The sequence below is a fragment of the Chelonoidis abingdonii genome, chromosome 6 (assembly GCF_003597395.2).
Source record: "Chelonoidis abingdonii isolate Lonesome George chromosome 6, CheloAbing_2.0, whole genome shotgun sequence".
NCBI classification, from domain to species: domain Eukaryota; kingdom Metazoa; phylum Chordata; order Testudines; family Testudinidae; genus Chelonoidis; species Chelonoidis abingdonii.
This window is the reverse complement of record NC_133774.1, coordinates 37264540-37287011: the sequence shown is the minus strand read 5'-3', so window position 1 is coordinate 37287011 and position 22472 is coordinate 37264540. Positions and strand designations below refer to the sequence as shown.

At 41.1% G+C, this 22472-nt stretch overlaps 1 protein-coding gene across 1 annotated transcript in view; it reads right to left on the bottom strand.

The window, feature by feature from the left end:
• Positions 1-22271, bottom strand: part of MAP3K1 (mitogen-activated protein kinase kinase kinase 1) — a 102725-nt gene extending 80454 nt beyond the window's left edge. The window contains 2 exon segments of the mRNA XM_032775362.2: positions 21849-22051; positions 22053-22271. Of these exon segments, the coding sequence (XP_032631253.1) occupies positions 21849-22051; positions 22053-22271 (422 nt within the window).
• Positions 22272-22472: the final 201 nt, after the last annotated feature.

Sequence of the window (22472 nt, the reverse complement as noted above, 5' to 3'; positions counted from 1 at the left end):
AAAATATAAACCAGCCTGTGCAAGGCTCAGGAAGGTAGTGAAGCAGACACAGGGTCTTCAAAGGAAAATCTCTGAGCTGCTGGGTCCCCAGAAAGTGCTTGGGAATGCAGAGGAAACCAGTATCAGTCTGGCTGTGGAGCAGCCTGACAAAAAATTGCTGGCTGCAGATCTGTAGTGGCTGGTCAGGGACCTGTGAGTGAGTTAAGGGGAAGACTCTCACAGGCAAATGAGGACCTGACTCCTGCAGGCTCCAGAAACACCCTGGGCTAATAGCTATCATGGCTGTACTCAAAATACTGATTCTGTGTCTTTCCTTGCTGCATTATTAAATTCTTTGTGGTTGTAAACAAAAGATCTTGCTTTCAGGATCCACAGAACCTGTCGCATACCTCCACAAAATAACATCCATGTATGTCACCACATAAGCTTGAAAAGAAAAAGAATAAATGGATATAAACTGACCATCAACAAGTTTAGGCTTGGAATTAACAATGGTGTCTAATCATCAGAGGAGTGACATTCTGGGACAGCATCCTAAGGGGAGCAGCGGGGATAAAAACTGCTTTTATGACTGAGCTTGATAACGTTTATGAAGGGGAAGGTATGAAGAGATTGCCTACAATAGCATGTGTCCCATCTGCCACCACTAGTAGCAAATATCCCCAACAGGAGATGGGCACTAGATGGGGAGGGCTCCAAGTTACTACAGCAAATTCTTTCCCAGGTATCTGGTTGACAGACCCTGAACATGTTCATGAGACCTAACAGATCGCTATGTTTGGAGATGGGAAGGAATTTTCCCCAGGTTCCCCTGGAGGTTCTCTGCCTTCCTCTGCAGCATGGGGGATGGGTCGCTTTCTCATTTGAAATAGAGTAAATGGTGGATTCTCTGTAACTTGAAGTCTTTAAATAATTATTTGAGGACTTCAGTAGCTCAGCCAGAGGTTATTAGTCTTTATTAGCAGTGAGTGGGTGAGGTTCTGCACATCACAGGCTACAGGAAGTCAGACTAGATGATCACGATTGTCCCTTCTGGCCTTAAAGTCTATGAGACCCAGGGGACAGCTGTTCGCTCTCCTCAAAGAAGATCCTCAGTAAAAATCATGCCAAGTTAATGCTTTCAGCAGCAGTAACTCTCACTACTTATGCTGTGATCCTCCCCACACAGGGGTCAAAACACAGATGACCCCATCACTATGGCTCATGGGAGATAGAACAGAGGATTCCTATGCACAGCTGGCCAGCACCCACAAGTTTGAAGGCCTAGATACCAAACCTGTGGAAACTGAACCTCCGCTTCATTTTTTTGGCCCTGTCCCCCACCCCTTCTACATGTCAGTCTTGCAAATCAGGGGAGAACAAAAGAATGCCCACACAGGATCTGACCAATGGTCCATCAAGCCCACTATTCTGTCTGTCAAAAATGGCCAGAGCCAGATGCTTCAGAGGAAATGAACAGAACAGAGCAATATTGGATAATCTATTCCCTCTTGTCTAGTCCAATCTTCCGGCAGTCAGAGGTTTAGGGACACCCAATATATGGAGTTGTATCCCTGACCATGTTGGCTAACAACAACTGATTGGACTCATCTTCCATGAATTTATCTAATTCCTTTTGAACCCAGTATACTTTTGCCTTCCCAACTTCCCCTAGCAACAAGTTCCATAGGTTGACTGTATTGCGTAAAGTAGTACTCCCTTATGTTTGTATTAAACCTGCTGCCTATTAATTTCATTAGGAGGCTCCTGGTTCTTGCATTACATGAGGAGGTAAATAATACTTCACTTTCTCCACACTATTCATGTATTTATAGACCTCAATCATATTGCTCCACAGTTGTCTCTTTTTCTAAGATGAACAGTGCCAATCTTTTTTTAATCTCTCTTCATACGGAAGCTGTTCATACCCCTAATCATTTTCGCTGCCCTTCTCTGTACCTTTTACAATTCTAATATAAAAAACTTTCTTGAGATGGGGCAACCAGTATTCAAGGTGTAGGTTTACCATGGATTTAAACAGTGGCATTATGGTATTGTCGGTCTTATTATCTCTCTCTTTCCTAATGGTATCTAACATTGTTAACTTTTTTGACTGTCACTGCACATTGAGCTGATGTTTCCAGAAAACCACTGAAATGACTCCATGATCACCTTCTTGAGTTGCAACAGCTAATTTGGACTCCATCATTTTGTATGTACAGTTGGGATTATTTTTTCCAACGTACATTACTTTGTACTTATCAACGTTGAATATCATCTGCCATTTTGTTGCTTTGTCACTCACTTTTGTGAGATCCTTTTGTAACTCTTCAGTCAGCTTTCGACTTAGCTATCTTGAATAATTTTATATAATTTGCAAACTGTCATCTCACTATTCACCCCCTTTTCCAGAACCTTTATTAATATGTTGAACAGCACGGGCCCTAGTACAGCTTCTTGGAGGATCCCACTATGTACCTCTTTCCATTGTGAAAACTAACCATTTTACCTTCCCTTAGTTTCCTATATTTTAACCAGTTACTGATCCATGACTGAACTTTCCCTCTTATCCCATGACAGCTTACTTTGCTTAAGAGTCTTTCAGGTGGGAACTCAAAGACTTTCAGAAAGACCAAGTACACAATATTGACTGGATAATCTTTGTCCACATACTTTTTGACACACACAAAGAATTCTAATAGATTAGTGAGGCATAATTTCCCTTTACAAAAGTCATGTTGATTCTTCCCCCAACATATCGGGTGTGCTAACTCTGTTCTTCACTATAGTTTCAGCCAATTTGCCTGGTACAGAATTTAGGCTTACAGGCCTGTAATTGCCAGGATCAGCTCTCAAAAATTTTTTAAAAATCGTCATTACATTAGCTATCTTCCGGTCATCTGTTACAGAGGCTGATTTAAGGGATAGGTTACATAGCACAGTTAGTAGTTCCTCAGTTTCATGGCTAAGTTCCTTCAGAACTCTTGGGTGAATACCTTCTGGTCCTGGTGACTTACGACTCTTTAATTTATTAGTTCGTTCCAAAATCTCCTCTACCGAACCTCAGCCTGGGATAGTTCCTTAGATTTGTCACCTAAAAAGTATGGCTGAGGTGTGTTAATCCCCCTCGCATCCTCTGCGGTGAAGATCAATGCAGAGAATTCATTCAGTTTCCCCTCAATGACCTTGTCTCCCTTGACTGCTCCTTTACTGCCTTGTTCATCGAGTGGCCCCACCGACTGTTTGGCAGGCTTCCTGATTTTTAATTGCTGTTACATTGTGTCTTTTGCTAGTTGCTCCTCAAAGTCCATTTTGGCCTGCCTAATTATACTTCTACATTTGTCTTGCCAGAGTTTATGCTCTTTTATCTTCCTCAGTAGGATTTTACTTCCAATTTTTAAGAGATGCCTTTTTGCCTCTAACCACTTCTTCTACCCTGCTATTTAGCCAGGGTAGGGGTTTTTTTTGGTCCTCTTATTGGTTTGTTGTTTTTTTATTCAGGGTACACATTTAGTTTTAGCTTCTACTACGGTATTTTAAAATAGTTTCCATAAAACTTGCAGGCATTTCACTCTTCCTTGCAGGTATTTTACTATTCCTTTAAATTTCCATTCAACTAGTGTCTTCATTTTTGTCGTCTCCCCTTTTGAGGTTAAATGCTACTGTGGTGTGTCTCTTTTTTATCCGCACGGTGCCCTTCCCCTCCCCGCACTACACGGATGTTACATTTAATTACATTACTGTTGCTATTACTGAGTGGTTCAGCTATATTCATCTCTTTGACCAAATCCTGTGCTTCACTGAGGACAAAATCAAGAACTGTCTTTCCCTTGGGTGTTCCAGAACTAGTTGCTCCGAGAAACAGTCATTAATGATGTGTAGAAATTTTATATCTGCACCCCATCCTGAGATTATATGTATCCATTCAATATGGGGATAGTTGAAATCCTCCATTATTACTGGGTTTTCTGGGTTTTTTTAACCTCTCTAATCTCTCTGATCATTTCACAATCACTGTCACCATCCCCGTAAGGTGGTCAGTAATATATTCCTACTGCTATACTCTTATTATTCAAGCATGGAATTTCTATCCACAGAGATTCTATGGTACAGTTAGACTGAAATATAGAATAAATTTTTCACATATGGTTCCATTCCCTCACCAACATGACCTACTCTGCCATTCCTATATATTTTGTACTCCGGTATTACCATATCCCATTGATTAGCATCCTCCCACTAAGTTTTTGATATGCCTATTATATTAATATCCCCATTTAATACCAGGCACTCAAGTTCACCCGTGTTGGTATATAAATGCTAGAAATCTAAATACAAGCACTTATAAAACCAGTCAATCTTTAGCTTTCTGCTTTCATGTGATGTAACTGAATTGCACTCCTGTTTGACTGTTTCTCTTCAGTTCCTATCTGCACTTTATCAATTTCTATCCATTCCTCTTTACTAGGATATAGAGTATCCCCTTTAATAAATCCTCCCCTAAGGCATGTCTATGTCTGAACTGCAAGCACTGCTGCACCTGTTAGTTTAAAAACTCTTCTACAATGTTTTTAATTTTACATGCCAGCAATGTGGCTGTGTTTCGGTTTAGGTGGAGCCCATTCTTTCTGTATAGGCTCCTCCTTTCCCAAATGGTTCCCCAGTTCCTAATAAATCTAAATCCCTTCTCCCAGTGCTATCATTTCATTCACACATTGAGAACCTCCAATTCTGCCTAACTGGCCTATGCATGGAACCAGAAGAATTTCAGAGAATGCTACCAAAGAGGTCCTGGACTTCAATGTGCAGGCAATCTGGGTCAAAGATAAAAGTTTGATTTAACTTGGTTTTGGATGGATTTAACTCCATGTATATTTCTGCACAGAAAGAATGTGTTAGCTATTCTCAAAGTTATGAACAAATACTGGAATAAAATTGAATAGGTTTCACAAATAAGTAAAAAGGGAAAGTGAAAAGTTGTTATTAATCAGAATCCTACAGCCAAGATTTTTTTAAACTTTGTTTTACTAATATTAGAGGTCTTAAATACACTATAGGATGAGAAGAGTAGATATAGGTTTACACTTTGAATTTAATTTTTGACATTCCCCATGATTCTGCTAGATCACAGGGTGTTAACTACATTAAATCCTTTCACATTCTGAAACTAGGGTTTTAATCCAGATGAGTCACTAATGAAAATCTAAAATTCTGTCCACTTCACAAATCACCATATAAAACTCAGCACAACTGGCAATCTCTGTAGAAATGCAGCCCAGAAATGTTAAAGATCAGAATCAACATGCAGGCAGAGAACATTGCACCCACAAGGGGCTTCCTGCATTTTTCCCTTCCCTCCACAAGCTCCCTTTGTGTTACTTCAGGGGCTCCCTGCAACTCACCCTCACCCACCCCCACTATACTTAGGGTCCCACATTTGCACCTACGTGGTACAGTCTCTTTGTGCCCTTCCATTATCCCCTACTCCCCATTACAGGTCTCTGTGGTCTCCATTTCCCCTTCCCAAGTCCCACCCATCTAGTTTTCCCCTCCCCTCTTCACTACTGCTCCCCACCCCTCATTCCCTTGTCAGTCCCTGGGTAGCCCTCCACCTATTCCCTCCCCACAGGTCCCTGCTTACCCTCCATTGTGAAGCCTCTCTGTCTGCATCCTAGCTTTCCTCACAACCAGCCCTGCCCCCCTCCATCCCAGACCCCTGTTTTCTACTCCTCTAAAGTTCCTGCTTCTTCCACCACCGCTGCCCCACCCCTCCATTCCCTGCTGCTTTCTCTCCTACATATACCCCTCCCCCCCAAGGCTCTCTTATTTCTATTAGTCCATGCTAATGACAATGTTCACACACATCTTTAAGCTGCTGCCTCTGATATGTGTAAGCAGCAGCAGAAGGCAGCAGAGAGTTCCTCTACTTGCAGCACCAAGCAATGTTGGGGTCCTGATTTTCCTGGGAACCAGACTTTTCCAGTATGGTGATTTGCACTAAAATCAATAGTTCAGACAAACGCCATCAAGCTGAGTGTTAGGCCTTTGCTTCACTCAGGCAACTATGGCCCCAGTCCTGCAACCAGATCCTCACTTGCATCCACAGAGTCCCACAGAAGTCAACGGGGCTCTACATTCATACAGGGGTCTGACCACACAAACCTAATGGCAAGATTGGAAGCCATGTCTTTATTTAGGCACCAATCCTGCAGATACTTATACATAAACTTAAATAAGCAGGTGAGTAGTCTTATTAAAAACACTGTGCTTGAAGATAAGCAAGTGCATACATGTTTTCTAACGAAGTCTAGTTGAGATGAACAGTTGTTTACTTTCATGAGTGCCAGATTCTCCCAGAAATTAAAACTAGAGCTAGATTAGAGCTGGTTGGAAAAAAATTTTCATCAGACTTTGTCAACAATCAGTAAGCTGGAGACAGTCTGATTTTGACAAAGTTTCTTCAGTGCCTTGCCTTGCTCCTCAGCAACCCACCTACTCTTTCGCCATCTTACTGAAGATCTTTGCTAATAGCAGAACTGTAAAACATTGCCACATTCCCATGGTTCAACACAGCAAGTTACAACATATCAACAATACAGCATACTTTTTTTTTTTGCTGATGTACAGTATTAAGGATATTTACCTGGATAATAAAATGCTATACTATTGCATCTGAACATGCCGAAGCTGAACTGTACTTTAGAAAGAAAACCTGAAGATATCACAATAATCTGTATTTTACCACATATATGTAACTATTTTTAAAGATATATTAGACTAATGTGATTTAAAGACCAAACAGGGAACTACTCGTAGGACCTAACATTGTAGACAGACAATTTCACTCCATCAAAACAAACTGTTTTAAAAGCATGACCTTTCAAACACTTGGAAAATAGGTTGGAAATGAAAATTCCAACATTGGATTTGATAGTCTGTTCTGTAGAAACCTTTTCAAATCTTAACAGAACTCTTATTTCTGATCAAGTGAGGATTCAACTTGTTTTAAAAACTTACAATTTAAAGAAAAATGTACCTCCACATTTTTAATTTAATTTGTATTTTTATTGTGGATTTAGAATTTATCCACAAAAATCTCACATAATTCTGAAGATTTAGAACTAGCAGTGTAAAGTAAGCAAACAGCACAATATAGTGACCTGACATACGAATATATTTCATGGTAGGAGGATAAAGCAAAGACAGCCTTCCAATTACTTGGAAAAATACACATGACAAACTGACTGTACTATAGAACTACTTTTAATAAGAAACCATCTTTTTTGTTAAATAAAAAGTAGTTAGTTTTAAAATATATTTAAGAGGGTTAAGTAAGGCTACTTCTGTCTGCCCAAACCAGAACAAAACTATTACAAGTTACTTAGAAAATTAGCTTAGATGCCATTAGCATCAGAAAGTATATGGGCTGAAAATGAGTTTCCCTGTTTAAATATTTGATGCCAGAAGTCTGAAATATGATATAACACACCAACATTTGACAATGGCTAGGAAAATGACAAGCTAAAACATCTGCTTATTATGCTAAACTTCATTTGTTTTACTGTTACCTCAACCTCCCCACAAATCTTCTTGCCTCCCCCATTTTGTCAACTGAATGCATCGTGTCATATTTTTAGACTGTAATCTCTCTGAGGCGGAGCGTCTTTGTGACTAGCACCATGAGGTCTCTGATCTGTGACTGAGTTCCCTCCCTAGATATGACTGCAATACAAATGATCAATCTTTGCTCTTTTTTTTTTTTTTTTTTTTTAAATAAATGACATTTCCAGGTTTCTAATTCCTACTGAGTAGAAGAAACATGAGTCATGTGGTTGATTAGGTGGAAAGATGATTTTAATCAGTATATGAAGAGAGATGGAAGTCGCTATCACTGTCCTTGAGTACTGAACACAATCTTTCACTTTCAGGGAAAGAAAAAAAGTAACAGGATCCCCTTAGTAAAAATATGATGATAAAGAAAATGCTTTATTTCCATTTCTAAATGCAACAGAATGCACTGAAGTCACTGGAAAGACTAGATCAGACTCAGTCACCAATCTGCCCATTTGGGAGGCTGGAGACGGAAGTGAGGTGATTAGACATCAGGGTATGTCTGCAAATGGAGAGGAGATTTTGTGGCCTATTTATTAGTTGTGCAGGAGGAATTAAGACAGAGCTGCCTAACTCAATGATGGCAGAGAGAGAAGAAGAATCAGTAGGCTCTAGGACAGACTGGATGGGAAGAATGAAACTATGAAATTAGAGAGGAGAAGCTAGTGAAAGGGAGTGAACACTGTGCCCATGGGGAAACGTGAAGCTAGAACTGAGGAAAGGGCACTTACCATGGATTAAACATATTTTTCATTTTAAAGTTTGCTGAAAATTCCTGAGAAGTTGCTTATTTCTGTTCTCAAAAGTGTTTCAAGTTTAAAGGTCATGGAATATTCACAATTTAGAACCTCATTCTTTCCAAATAAAATCCCTCAATTAAGATAGTTTATTCCTAATTATGCTGTGTGTTTTGGGGAAAAAACAGTAAATGCTATTTCAATGAGCTTGTTCACTAATTTGAACAGTAATAACACTTTCCATACATTAAGCAAACAGATACAGTCTATGATTAGAGCGGTCACTGCTGTTTCATGTACGGATTTTTTTTTACAATACATTATTTAAATTACTGAAAGAACAAATGAAATTAAAAACTATGGGATATTCTAGATGTGGTTTATTTGAATATTCAGTATGTTGTCGTTTATTTAAATCAATAATCTAGTCAATTTAAAAAAACAAGTTAAAAAGAGTACTGGGTATTACACCTGGCCCCACCATTCTATTTCAGTTTGTGTGTTTTTACAGTCACTTTTTTGGATTCTTTTAAAATGATTTTCTTTCCCCTTGCTGCTGTGTGAAATACTGATAGAGGGAAGACAAAATGACTACACATAAAAAGTGTAATTCTTCCAAGTCTACTGATCAGTAAATGTTGATTTCACAATACACACACAAACCAACAAACATTTCCATCATTAATAACTGAAATTTATAAATAGGCAAAGAAATAAAAATGATGCTTGAGAACTAGAATTTGATTTAAGGATATTTAACTTTGTATGTTTTGACATGTGAAGTCCAAAATTTGTGTTTTAAAGCTTTAACTTTTTGAATCTCAACAACAACTGTGATTAAAATAAATTGTCCAACATCCTCTCCATTGTTTGCCCCCCCAAAATGTCTCATAACTGTGGACATTTATATCAATAATAAAAAATCTGTCAAAGTTGTAAAAAAATAAAAAAATTCTGCTAAGGCTGCACATAAAGTGCTGTCAAATTACAAAGAAAGCAAACTGAAAGCAAATGAATCTCTCTGTAATTGCCTTGAGTTATGGTCTTATATCTTAGTTGTAGCATCAGAAAAAACTGACAGATGTTTGACTGTATCACTAACCTATAAATGAACCTCTGTTTAGGTCACAAAACATATTTTCATAAACTACGCATTTCATTACATGTTTCAGATACTAGCAACTGTGTGTGGCTCCATATACATAGCTGGTGAATAGCACATGAGTAAGGGAGACGGCATAATTCACACTGTGATTTATAGTTTTTTGGTTAGAGAAAACAGAATGCCATTGTAACTCCAACAGACCCCGGTCATCAGCGAGTGGTATTGGACCTGAGGCCTCTGAAGCTTGAAGCATAAGCCTCCACTGCATGAGCTAAAAGCCAACTAGCAGTTAGCTAAGGCTGTAGAGCAGACTCATTTTCTGTCTCTTTCTAAGTGGTCTCAACGCTACTAGATGGGACAGAACACCACACCCAGGACGTGTGTGGGTTACACCATATTTCAGAAAGCATACTGTAGACACACTTCATTACTACTATGATTAGAGATTGTAACTAGTTCAAAAAAATCCAATTTTCAAATTAATGTCTCTGTGAATCAGATTTCTGTCCCTATGATGCTGAAAGTATGCACACACAAGCCCTATCACAACCTTCTAAAAACACGAAGAGCAGAAGTCAGGCCAGAGGCAATTCTGAAGGTATAGATATGATGGACATATATAAAAGGTTCACAACAGGCCTCAGGGCAATCACAATAAGTCTGAGGGAAATAAGCGAAAAGTAATTCATAGTGGAGGGCAAAAAAATAACTGCTCAGACTCCTTATAGGGTTCTGTTTTAATCATCAACTCGGGAAGGGACTTGTCCCTCATTCTGGAAAGCTGAAAAGACTTCTGCTTAATATGCAATGGAAACCAACCACTTTAGGATGCATTAGAATAGCATGGGACACAGCAAAGAAAACAGAATGCCATTATGAAAATCAATGATATGCCCTCACTAGAACAAACTGTACAGTACTGGTCATCTCACCACAAAAAGGATACTGCAGAATTAGAGAAGAGTAGGACAAGTGCAATAAGAACATTACAGGGCATAGAAAAACCTCATATAAGGTGAGACTGAGAAGACTAGGATTGTTTACTTTAGACAGAGGCAAATAAGAGGGTCACAGTAACAATATATGAAACAATAAATGATATAAACCAAGTAACTCAAAACTTCTGTTCTTCCTATGTCATAGCACAAGAACAAGGGAACTTCAATGAAAAGTGGCAAATACAAAACACACAAAAAGGAAATACTTTTTCACACAATAGGTAATCAGATGTGAAACTCATTCCCACAGAATGCTGTTGAGGTCAAGCTCTTAGCAAAATTCTAAAAACGACAGGATGATTATACAGAGAAGAATAATTTCCAGAATTGTAAGAGTTAATGCTAACAGAAGAGTTTTAGAAGGAGTATAAAACTTTCTGTTTCAGAGTTAGGGTAATCTGACTATTAGGGATGAGGATGAGATTTTCATAACAGGCAGATTATCCCAAACTGACCTACTGTGGGGTGTCTTGCATCTTCCACTGAAGCATCTGGTGCAGGCCAGAGTCAAGCCATTGAACTAGACGGACTAGCTCTGATCTAGTATGACATCTTATGTTTCTATGTTCTTATGAAACACTGCCATAGCTGATAACACTATTGCCACCTCTTATGATTTTATCCTAACAATTTTTCTTAATTTGTTTCATGAAAACATGAAAAGTTGTCAACTCTCACATTTTCTGATATTCAAAATGGCCACCATCTGCTATTACTGTCAATGAGACTGAAGCCAGCAACATGGCAACCATTTTCCTTTGGTCTACCTGTAAGTGGAAGTGAGACTGCCTTTGGTAAAGTTAGCTGCAACTTCCCATCCTTAAAAAGTAATGTAACTTCTCAGTGTGAGGATGAATCATGATGCATTTGGTCAGGGTTTGCAAACTATTTACCATTCAGTCCTTCTTTTGTCAAAGAAAGGAAAGTAGAAGGGGAGACAGTTAAAAATGTAACTCCTCTATTTTATAGGCGAGGAGACAGTAAGTAGACACTCCATCTGAGTAGCCAGGGAGAACCCCCTCAGCAAGTTCACAGATGACACTAAGCTGGGGGGAAATGTAGATATGTGGAGGGTAGGGATCGAGTCCAGAGTGACCTAGACAAACTGGAGGATTAGGCCAAAAGAAAACTGATAAGGTTCAACAAGGACAAGTGTAGAGTCCTGCACTTAGAACAGACGAATCCATGCACTGCTACAGGCTGGGACCGACTGGCTAACAGCGTTCTGCAGAAAAGGACTGGGATTACACTGGACGAGAAGCTGGATACAAGTCAACAGTGTGCCCTTGTGCCAGAAGCTAATGGCATATTGCGCTGCATTAGTAGGAGCACTGCCCACAGACAGGGAAGTGATTACTCCCTTTATTTGGCACCGGTGAGGCCACATCTGGAGTAAAGATCCAGTTTTGTCCCCTCTCTTTCCCCTAGAAGGATATGGCAAATTGGAGACAGTCAATGGAGGGCAACGAAATGATTAGGGGGTTAGGGCACATTAACGTATGAGGACAGCTGAGGGAACTGGGCTTGTTTAGTCTGAAGAAGAAGAGAGGAGGTATTCGATAGCAGCCCTCATCTACTGAAGGGGTTCCCAAGAGGATGGAGCTCGGCTATTCTCAGTGGTGGCAGATGACAAGACAAGGAGCGTGTCCTCAGTACAGTGGGGAGGTCTAGGTTGGACATTAGGAAGAACTCTCTCACTAGGAGGGTGGTGAAGCACTGGAATGGGTTACCTAGGGAGATGGTGAAATCTCCATCCTCAGAGGTTTTTAAGGCCCGGCTTGACAAAGCCCTGGCTGGATGATTTAGTTGGGGTTGGTCTTCTCTGAGCAGGGTTGGACTAGATGACCTCTTGAGGTCTCTTCCCAACCCTAATCTTCTATGATTCTATGAAGTATGCATTTTGTGTGCACTAAAGCAGGGTTTGCAACCTTTTCTTTCTAGCCTTCACATTCCAACATGAATAAAAACCTCCATGCCCACTTGCTCCACACAATAGTTTTTCTGCTATGAAACCAGAGTCAGCATTAGCGGTAACAGCAGGGCAACTGCTAGGGAGCCTGCAAAGCAAAGTTGCTCAGACTTCGCTTCAGCCCTGGTTGGCAGGGCTTGGAGCCCTGGGCTTCAGCCGCAGGCAGTGGGCTTGGGTTTTCTTCTGCCTGGCCCCAGTAAGTCTAATGCCAGCCCTGTATGGCAGCCCCCAGAGGCTCCGGATCTCTGGCTGGGACCACTTCACTAAATGATGACTTTTCACTCTAATATATCTCACTAAACAAGACACAAGAAGTCTTCTTCCGCTTCTCTGCGCTGGTTAGGCCTCAACTGGAGTATTGTGTCCAGTTTCGGCACCGCATTTCAAGAAAGATGTGGAGAAATTGGAGAAAGTCAGAGAAGAGCAACAAGAATGATTAAAGGTCCTGAGACATGACCTATGAGGAAGGCTGAAGGATTGGTTATTTAGTTGGAAAGAGAAGACTGAGAGGGACATGTGCAGTTTTCAGGTTCTTAAGGGTGTCATCAGGAGGAGGAGAAAACTTGTTCACCTTAGCCTCTAATGATAGAACAAGAAGCAATGGGCTTAAACTGCAGCAAGGAGATTTAGGTTGGACATTAGGAAAAGTCCTAACTGATCAGGGTAGTTAAACACTGGAATAAATTGCCTAGGGAGGTTGTGGAATCTCCATCTCTGGAGATATTTAAGAGTAGGTTAGATAAATGTCTATCAGGGATGATCTAGACAGTATTTGGTCCTGCCATGAGGGCAGGGGACTGGACTCGATGACCTCCCGAGGTCCCTTCCAGTCCTAGAGTCTATGAATCACACACATAGGCAGAGGAGTAGTGGGAGTTTAAAAAAAAAAAGTTTAAAAGCAGAGACTGAAAAATGTGATTCGATGGTTTTGAAAACCTCAAATTTTGGGGCACTGACTTTTTTTAATCTCAAAGTTAGCAATACTGATAAATTTTGCTGGACCTTCTACCAATTTTGCCTACTGGAAAAGGATTGCATTAATTTAGGGGTATGGCTATGTTACAGCAGCACAGCTACAGTGCTGCAGCTGTGCTGCTGTAGCACCATAGTGTAGACGTTTTCTACATCAATGGAAGGGCTTTTTCCACCAGTGTAGGTCAGAGGTGCCCAACTTACGACCCACCAGCGCATTTCCTAAGGCCCTCCACCTGATTCAACATATACTATACATATAATATAACATATAATATACTAATGGCCAATTCATTATTCTTTTGTTGTCATGTTTACATCATTTTAGTTTACGCAAGTGTGTAAACAGACAATGCTGTAAATAGGTTGTTTCTATCTAAATAGATACGAAACAAGCTGAACTTAAAATATAAATCAATATAGGTAACAATCTGTTTGGCCCACATACGGTAGCGCTTATGCTTATTACAAAAGAGGGCCATATGAGGTTGGGCACCACTGCTGTAGGTAATCCACCTCTCTGGTTGAACAGAAGTAGGTAAATGAAAGATCCCTGCTATCAACCTAGCTGCATCCATATCAGGGGTTAGGTCAAACTAACTACAGTGCTCAGGGTGAAAAATTATTCACAGTCCTGAGCGATATAGCTAAATTAACCGAAATTTTAGATGTAGAACAGGCCTTAGTCTGACAGGGTTCAGAGAAGAGCCATGAGAAAGACTAATGGATTAGAAAGCAGATCTTACAGTGACAAACTCAAAGAGCTCAATTTATTCAGCTGAACAAAGAGAAAGTTATGGGGTGGTGATAGTCATCTAGAAGTACCTACATGGGGAGCAAATATTTGATAATGGATTCTTCAATCGAGCAGCCAAATGTATAACAAGATCCACTGACAGGAAGTTGAAACTAGACAAATTCTGACTGGCAAAAGGTGTAAATTTTTAACAGTGAATGTACTTAACCACTGGAGCAATTTACCCACGGTCGGGTGGATTTGCCATCACTGGTAATTTTTAAATAAAGATTTTTCTTTCTTTCTTTCTTTTTTTTTTAAAAAGAGATGTGCTCTACTTCAAAAGGAATTATTTTGGGAAGTTCTATGGCCTGTATTTCATATGGGGTCATACGATCACATTGATGCCGTTTGGCTGTGGAATCTATGAACGAACAAGAGCAATTACTAAAAATTAGAGACTTGGGAAGTTTAAACATAATGAGAACAGAATCATTTTAACTGTCAGGGGAAAGTAAATAATGGCTAGTTTTAAATTGCTCTTGAACATCAAGTTTTAGAATAAAATATTGTGTTGCCATCTTCTCGGACATGACTTTCAGCTCTTTTGTGGAGCCAACTATTTTCCTCAATTGTTTGGCTAGTGTTAAGATTCCACACAACTGCAAGTCTTTCAAAGACTTAAGCAAAAGAAAAAAAACACAATGACTTAATTAAAATCATACTAAGGGACATAATATTCTAGTTGCATGGTAGTACCATGCAGGATAGTCATGTTAGATTCCAGGACTGGCCTTAGGGAAAATGATGCCCTGGGTGAACTTGTATTTTGGTGCCCCAGACCCCCATGGGAGCAGCATCCCCCCCCATTAAACCTGGCCCCCATTGCCTTGGCCCCCCAAGGCTCCCCACATCCCTGCACTGTGCCCCCTGCACTCTCCTACTGCACCTGAACCCTTGCACTGTGCCTCCTTCATGCCAATCCACAAACCCCTGCATCTCCCCATCCTGCACCCTTATCCCTGGCACTGTGCCCCTTTTTCCCCTAACCCCTGCATCCCCCACCTGGGAAAACTGACCTGGATGCACAGACTATTTGGCATTGCTTCTCACTGCCCCCCATCAAACACTGCTCCTCTACGCACCCCTAAGGGGCTGTGCGGGAGGAAGCAAGGAGCAACAACAGGCCTCCCTACATCCAGGTCACTTTCCCCACCTGGGCTGCATAAGGGGACAACAGGAAAGCAGCGGCCCAAGGGGGAAGTGACCTGGATGCACAGAGCACTCGGTGTTGCTGCTCCCTCAGATGTTCCTTTGTGCCCCCCTAGGGGCTGTGCAGGGGCAAGTGAAGAGCATCTGTGCATTACCGCTCACTTCTTCTTCTCCCTCGCCCCATATGTTCCTCCACCAGGAGGAAGCACAGAGAAATCTGGGTGCCTCTGCATGCAGCGCCTCCCTGCCAGTCGGGAGCAGCTTCTGACTCTACACTGGCAGCGCACACCTCTGTGCTGCCGCACAGTGCCCCCTTGACCATGGCACTCCTGGACAGTTGCCCGGGTTGCCCATCCCTAAAGCCAGCCCTGTTAGATTCCCAACTCTGATCTTGCAGGAGATAGAAGGTGTTCTGGACACAACATGCTCAGCCTCTGGACGAAGAGAAGAAGGGAAGGAAGAGCAAGTGAGTGAAGAATCTGGTCTACACCTAACTCCCACTGAAATAAATGGGTTACGTTACTTAACAGCAAGCCCCACAGCCAACAAGAAAGCTACAGTGATCACCTCTTAAGAGACGCTTGTTCAATTTGCCTTGAAAAAACAACAGAGGCTACAATCATAGAACCTTATGCAGTATAAGTGGAGACAGGAGGCAAAAGTAAGGTAAAAATCAGGCTCTGACAGAGGATTGAGGACTCTCTGAAAAGACAAAAGTTTGTGTTCTGAACTCCAGAAATTCAAACCATACCAATTCCTCACCACCACTGCTGCTACAAACACAACCCCTTGTTTTAATTCTTAGAACAATTTCAGCGCAGTGTGGCACTTCTGACTTTGAACTTTATTTTTTAAAAACTGCATACAAAACACAGTATTTAAACAAACAGTAGTCAGAGCCTAACTTTGCTATGTAACAAAAGCACCACAACACTAAAAGTTACAGGAAAGATGTAACATTGTTTCACTCCTCCTATAAATCTTAAAAATAATGATTAAAGGTGATTTGAATTTATCTTCAAAACATTTTGCATTCTCACTGTCTGGATTTGCACTGTCTATGCAAGTTTTATTTAAGCCAAACATCTTAATGGATAACACCCTCTATTTGTAGAAGTGAAGATTTAATCTACAATACCAGTAATTCCCCTGAAAGAGCTACAGATAAATTAAAGTTACAGTCTGTATACTTTGGATAAGATCAAAGGAACTCCCATACCAGATGATCAAACAGTCTAATACAACATCCTGCCTGAGCAACAATTGTATACCTGATGCTTCAGAGAGAGACCAACACAGCCAACCCATACATAAACATGTTTGTAGGTCCTAGAGGATGGTGGGAAACCAGCAGAGAAGGTAGGAGAAGTTCCTTCCTCATTCTCATGCAGTTTAAATCTTGAAGCACAAGATTTAATTTTTACTGTGCACTGGTACCTTAAATTCATAACTGCAAATCCTAATGTGGTAATGAAGTTATCATCATGTCCTGTTTTAAATTTAGACAGACTTAAATTCAGCTTGGCATTGCACATATTCCTTTCTCCCTACATCCTCTTCACTCCATTTTCAAACCAGTGTCTGAGAGGATCCATCATGAGAGCCTGGCATCTGTTGTGTTGGACATGCATAGTGCTCTCTTAGCAGTAATAGCAGGATGCAATTTACCAGGACGGCATTCATCATTTTCATGCTGCTTCTGCTCACTCCTCCACCTGAAAAAAGCTAGTGTTAAGATAGTGGGAGAAGTGATTTTCTATTTATGAGCTCTTAGGGATATAATTAAATTTGCCATTATCAGTGAAAGATAGTTTACATTACTGACTTGATCAGAATACTTAAAATGTTATTTTAACTATATTTTCTTTACACTCACCCACTCAGGCAGCTCCAACCATGCCAAATACATTTTAACTTCAATCGCAGGGCCGACTCAGGTTAGCAGGTGCCATATATATGAAAGCTTAACATATGGCAGAAACGCAACATAACTACCTTTCATTATCACTTATTTAGAAGGACAGGAACCCTTGGCCAAACTATGTTTTAACAATGAAAAACATTCAACTCACCTCATCCTTTCTTTACTAGAAAGTATTCTGTAGTATGATATATTTCTGTCCTGCTTTGGAATTCAAAAAACAAGGCAGGTGTCATGGATTGAGGAGCAGATCTAGAATTGGCAAGCTGCTGCTAGTTCTGCTCTACTAGATGGCATAACAGCAATCTTCTCACTGTGTTTTAGGTGTTTTTAACATGCTATAATACAAGCACCAACACAAGAAAACCAACAAATGACATCAGTCATTTATCTACATAATAGTGTAAGACCAGGAGCAGGCAATGCCTTCTTTACATTTGAGATATCTGATAACAAATCTGCCATTTACAGTCAATATCATATTAAAATGGAGACCGTTTTTTGAACAAATGTTGTTTGTGCTAGATGGAAGACACTTCTATACGAAAAAAAATTATTGCTTATGGATACTGGATAAAGAGGAGAGCTGTGAAGAAAGCTGAACTGCAGCACTTCCTGCTTTTTGTTTTTATAAAAAAATAGGGCTGACAGTGTTAGAAGTCTTGTATTGAAGAACGCTGGTTAACCTGTCATCCATGCCAGCGTAAGAAAATAGTTGGCAATTATTTGATATGAACACTATAAAAGAATTACATTAAAACTATACAAAAAGCATTAATTTTCTTGGCCCAATATTTATTTTAACTGCCTTGGAATGGAAGCTACACGAACTTATCAATCGACTGGAAAAACTGTCTAGTTTCACTACTTCTGCAAGATCTGGTATCTTTCTAAAATGCTTTTTAAATTCCTACAGCAATACTCTTCAGTTAATCATAATAAAGATTCCCTACAGTTCATAAAGCAACAATATACTTTCCCGCCTTTTCTAGCAACAGAACCATACCAGTGTCACAAACGGTTGTATTACCTCAGGAATGCAGCAATCTGATAAAGATAATGGAAGGTTTTGTTAGATTTTTGAAGGTAGTATGTGAAGCACTTCATTTTGATAAAAATTGAAATGTTAAAAGGTTTTATCTTGTTCTTTTATGGATTCCTGCCCCAAACAGATTTTATAGCTCCCCAAATTCCAAGAAAGCCTAATAAATAATATATTAAATTCATAACAGTTTGTTCAGTATTAAATATAAACAGTATAAATAAGCTGATATCAAGAGACATGAAAAATAACTTAATTGTTGTGTGTTCAGGTTGCATTTCACATTAACAGAGACTGAACCAAAACCACACACAAAAAATAATTTTTCTGGAAGTTTGTTTTTTGTCACGATAGTAGTAAAAAGACAACATAACTGAGAGATTAATGAAACAACATTTTTATTTTGTGTATTTAAAAGCACACTGCAGAGTCAGTTTCACTCTTTCCCCAGTTTACATCTCTGCTTTACGGGGGTCTTTCACACAGAAATAGAACAGGAAAATCTATTTATAAAAAAGAAAATGTGACTGTAATACCAAAAATGTTGGTAGGGGGACTTGAGAGCAAGTACAGTATCTGCTAACTACTAATGGTTGGGTGGAGGGGAAGAAGAGTATAACTAGTGTATTTATTTAAAAAAAAACAACAAGGTACTACACATGCAAAATACTGTATTTTGATGGACTTCACTCCATCCACCAAATGTTTGCTCTCTCAGATTTTAAACTCTTCTGAGCAATGACTGTGTGCACACATGTACATTTATATAGTGCACAGAACATTGTGGGCATTTCTAGTACACAACAGAAAATTTTAATTATCTTGTATTTGACTAGATTCCTTTATTACTAAAGTAGGTGTAAAAACTGTTTTAAATTATTGAAATACTCTGACAAAGGAGGGTACAAACATCTGTTTACAGGCAAGACTGCATCGAATATACTGAAGTCTTTAACATGAGGTTTATACAGTATTGCTGAATTTATAGCATAACTAATCGTTCAGTTAGGTCTCTTAAAATTATTTACCAGAGACTGAAACTAACATTTCAGGACTATGGTGTAATCTCATTGCATATTAAACAGAATAATGCACTTGACATTTAAGATTCTCTCATATGAAATAACTGTTATAACTCTATTATTGGAATTATGGAGATAGTGCTATAAGCCATTAAAGTTCCTGAAACCTTTCTTCCTTCAAATTGCATGTATATTCATACTTCAACATGTGCAAACTTAGGTGCTTTAAATATAAGAAAAGCTGTTAAAAAGTGTTTGAAACAGAGAACAGGAATTACCTTAAATAAATTCTTGTGTCTGTGGAATTAGCTAGCAAGGATGGAGTTAATATTTCAGTGTAAGTGTGGTCTCCTGATATGGGTTCAAGAAGGTCAACATTTGTCACAACAACTAGCAATAAGTCCCACTGAAAATTATTGTGAGAATCTTTCACTGTTTTTAAAGGCATGTTTTGATGCTGTTTGTGCTAGTTATTTTTCCTCTGATGTGGTACTGAACTTTTTATATTTGCTACAGTGGAAACACCTACATGAGGGAATAACATGAAATAAAGTATATTTTAGTTTCATATCTTGACAAAACCCTGGAGATAATGCTACAAAAATCAAATTAATACAAGTCACTTGCTGAAGTCAATATATCATCTTCTCCTTGAAGAAACTTCATTAACATAGATTTCCTATTAATCTTTCTATAGCTAGATTGGTGGTTCATCTGCTAGTGGTGGTTCATCTGCTAGTGCCATACTACTGTCAAGTAACCTACACTGCCTTAAATATAGACCAAAGTCCACAAACAGTACAGAATAGGTCTAGATACCTAAACAATTGCTGTTTATTAGACAGATTGGCATATTAGTAAAGCATTCTCTAGAATGGAAATATTTTATTTAATATCCTTCTAGGACAAATGGGAAAGAGATTTCTTGTTTGTGGTTTAAGTGGCTAACTAAAAGATTCTTTTTTCTGTAAAATAATTTTAAAAGTAAAGCAACAGTCAGTCTTCACCTCCAAGTACTGCAATTCACTATTTACACAGGAAGACTCACATAACAATCCTTATGAAACTAATTGTTAAATCTATGTCAAAAAGATTACAAGATCTATCACCATCATTACTCTCACCCATGAACACATTAAAAGCAGTAAGTATAATCCATTCTGAAGCACATAAGAAGGCATCTTAAAATATGCACATGGTAGCTTTAATTCTGAATGTTTTTGTGTATGTAATATATTATATCAAACACACGATAACCATTCAACTTGTGCCTGTTTGCACCACAATACCTGTTAATTGGAAAGCTCTGTAAAATCTCAACTCTTTACCAAATAAGATACAGAATAGGACAAACATTGCAAGGGCACATTGTATCATTTCACACAAGGTGCAACCACTCAAATATGTTTTCTCTAGTATAAACCCCTGAAACACACTGCACTGTCTACATTTTTGCAGAGTAGATATTCATGCTTTTTTTACTAAACAAAAACAGAACAGTTCTGCAATTTCAAGTGAAACAAGCCAAAGGAGAAAGGACTCATTTTTATTAATATTTAACGTTAAATATATTTGCTTTTACTTTCCCACTAGTTTAAATGTAAAAATCTAAGACTTTTAGAGAGATTACTATCTAGATTACACAAAGCAGAAGCACTTTAAGGCGGTGGAGTGAGTACGGAGGGAGTGATTTAGAAAAAAAATTCAAATACACTCGGCTATCGCTCTTGCACCCAGAAGGAAAGACTGCTGGAAGGGTTAACGGGTTTAACTGCATTGAAACTGAATGGCTGACACATCCGGTCCTGGGTCCTCAACCACTAGGGCAAATTCAAACTTCAAAGTCTCTCGGAGCTCAGGCAGAAATAAATCACCCCCAGCCCCCCACCCGAGATCAGTTGTGACTCCCATTTAACTAAGACACGGGAAACCCAGAGATCAAAACACACAAACGAGGTGGCAGTGCAAAGATAACACAAATGCAATAGTTGGTACCAAGGCTACAGTGCTGGGAAACACAACCTCAGCTCCATAAACCTGCAGCTCCTCCTGCATAAGCCAACTAGGCACTGAACACAACCACACAAACTACTGGCCATTCACCACCCGCGTGCCCCGCGTCTCTTACAGCTGACAGCTCCCCTACAAACATAGGGGGCTGACAGGGTACGAACCCACACCCGCCACCCCATCACCCTGTAAAACCGTCCCCCACACAGATCCCATCGCCTCTTCTAACAGGCTCGGTCCCGGGCGGCAGCCAGCGGCACGTCCCCGCTACCTGCCCGTTGGGTGCTGCCCCAGGCGCCCGGGTCTAGGAAGGGGACCCCCAAAAGCTCGAGCGGTGGCAGGAGCAAGGCTCCGGCGAGCTCTGCCCCCTGCTCCGCCAGTAGAGCCGGGCCTCGCCGCCGCCCCCGCCCGCAGCAGCCTCCCACGCCTCCGCTCCCCTCCCAAGGGCCTCCTGCCCCCAACATCTGCCCGGGGCGGCCCCTGTGAGGCTCCGGGATCCGCACCGCCGCCAGCCCCCAGCCCGGCGCCCCTCACCCGGCAGGGGGAGACGACTCCATCCTCCTCTCGGGCTCGGCTCCTGCGGGGCTCCCGTCCGGCTGCGGCTCGTGGGGCGCGATGCAGCGGCCGGGGGAGGACGCGGGGCTGGCGGGGCCGGAGGCTGCCGGCGAGGCAGCGGGCGGCGAGGATTCGGCCGGGCTCCGCCAGCCGCCAGCGAAGAGCGGCGCCTCCGGCAGCCGGGTCCAGCTCCACGCCCCGCACTTTGCGCAGCTCCTCCCGTCCCCAGTCGGAGCGCTGCCCCCGGCACCCGCCGCCCGCCGCCCGCAGCAGCCCCCCGCCGCTGCCGGGCACGCTCCCGGCGCAGCTCTGCAGACTCCCGGGGGTGGCGGCGGCGGCGTCCGCGCTGCTGCCCAAGGATAATCCCGACGACGAGGTGCGATTCCCCGCCGCCGCCGCCATTTTCTCTGGCGGGTCACATCGGGCTCCGGAGAGGCGGGGGATGAGCCGCGCTCGGGCAGCTGCGCCAGCAGCGTGGGCTGCGCAGATGGCGTACGGGGGGTGGGAACTGGGCGCAGGCCCGTGGACTGTGGGGGCGCCGTTGGGAAGGTGAGGCTGGGAGCGGCCGCTCGGTGCCGCCCGCGGGCAGGTGGTGGCGGGACT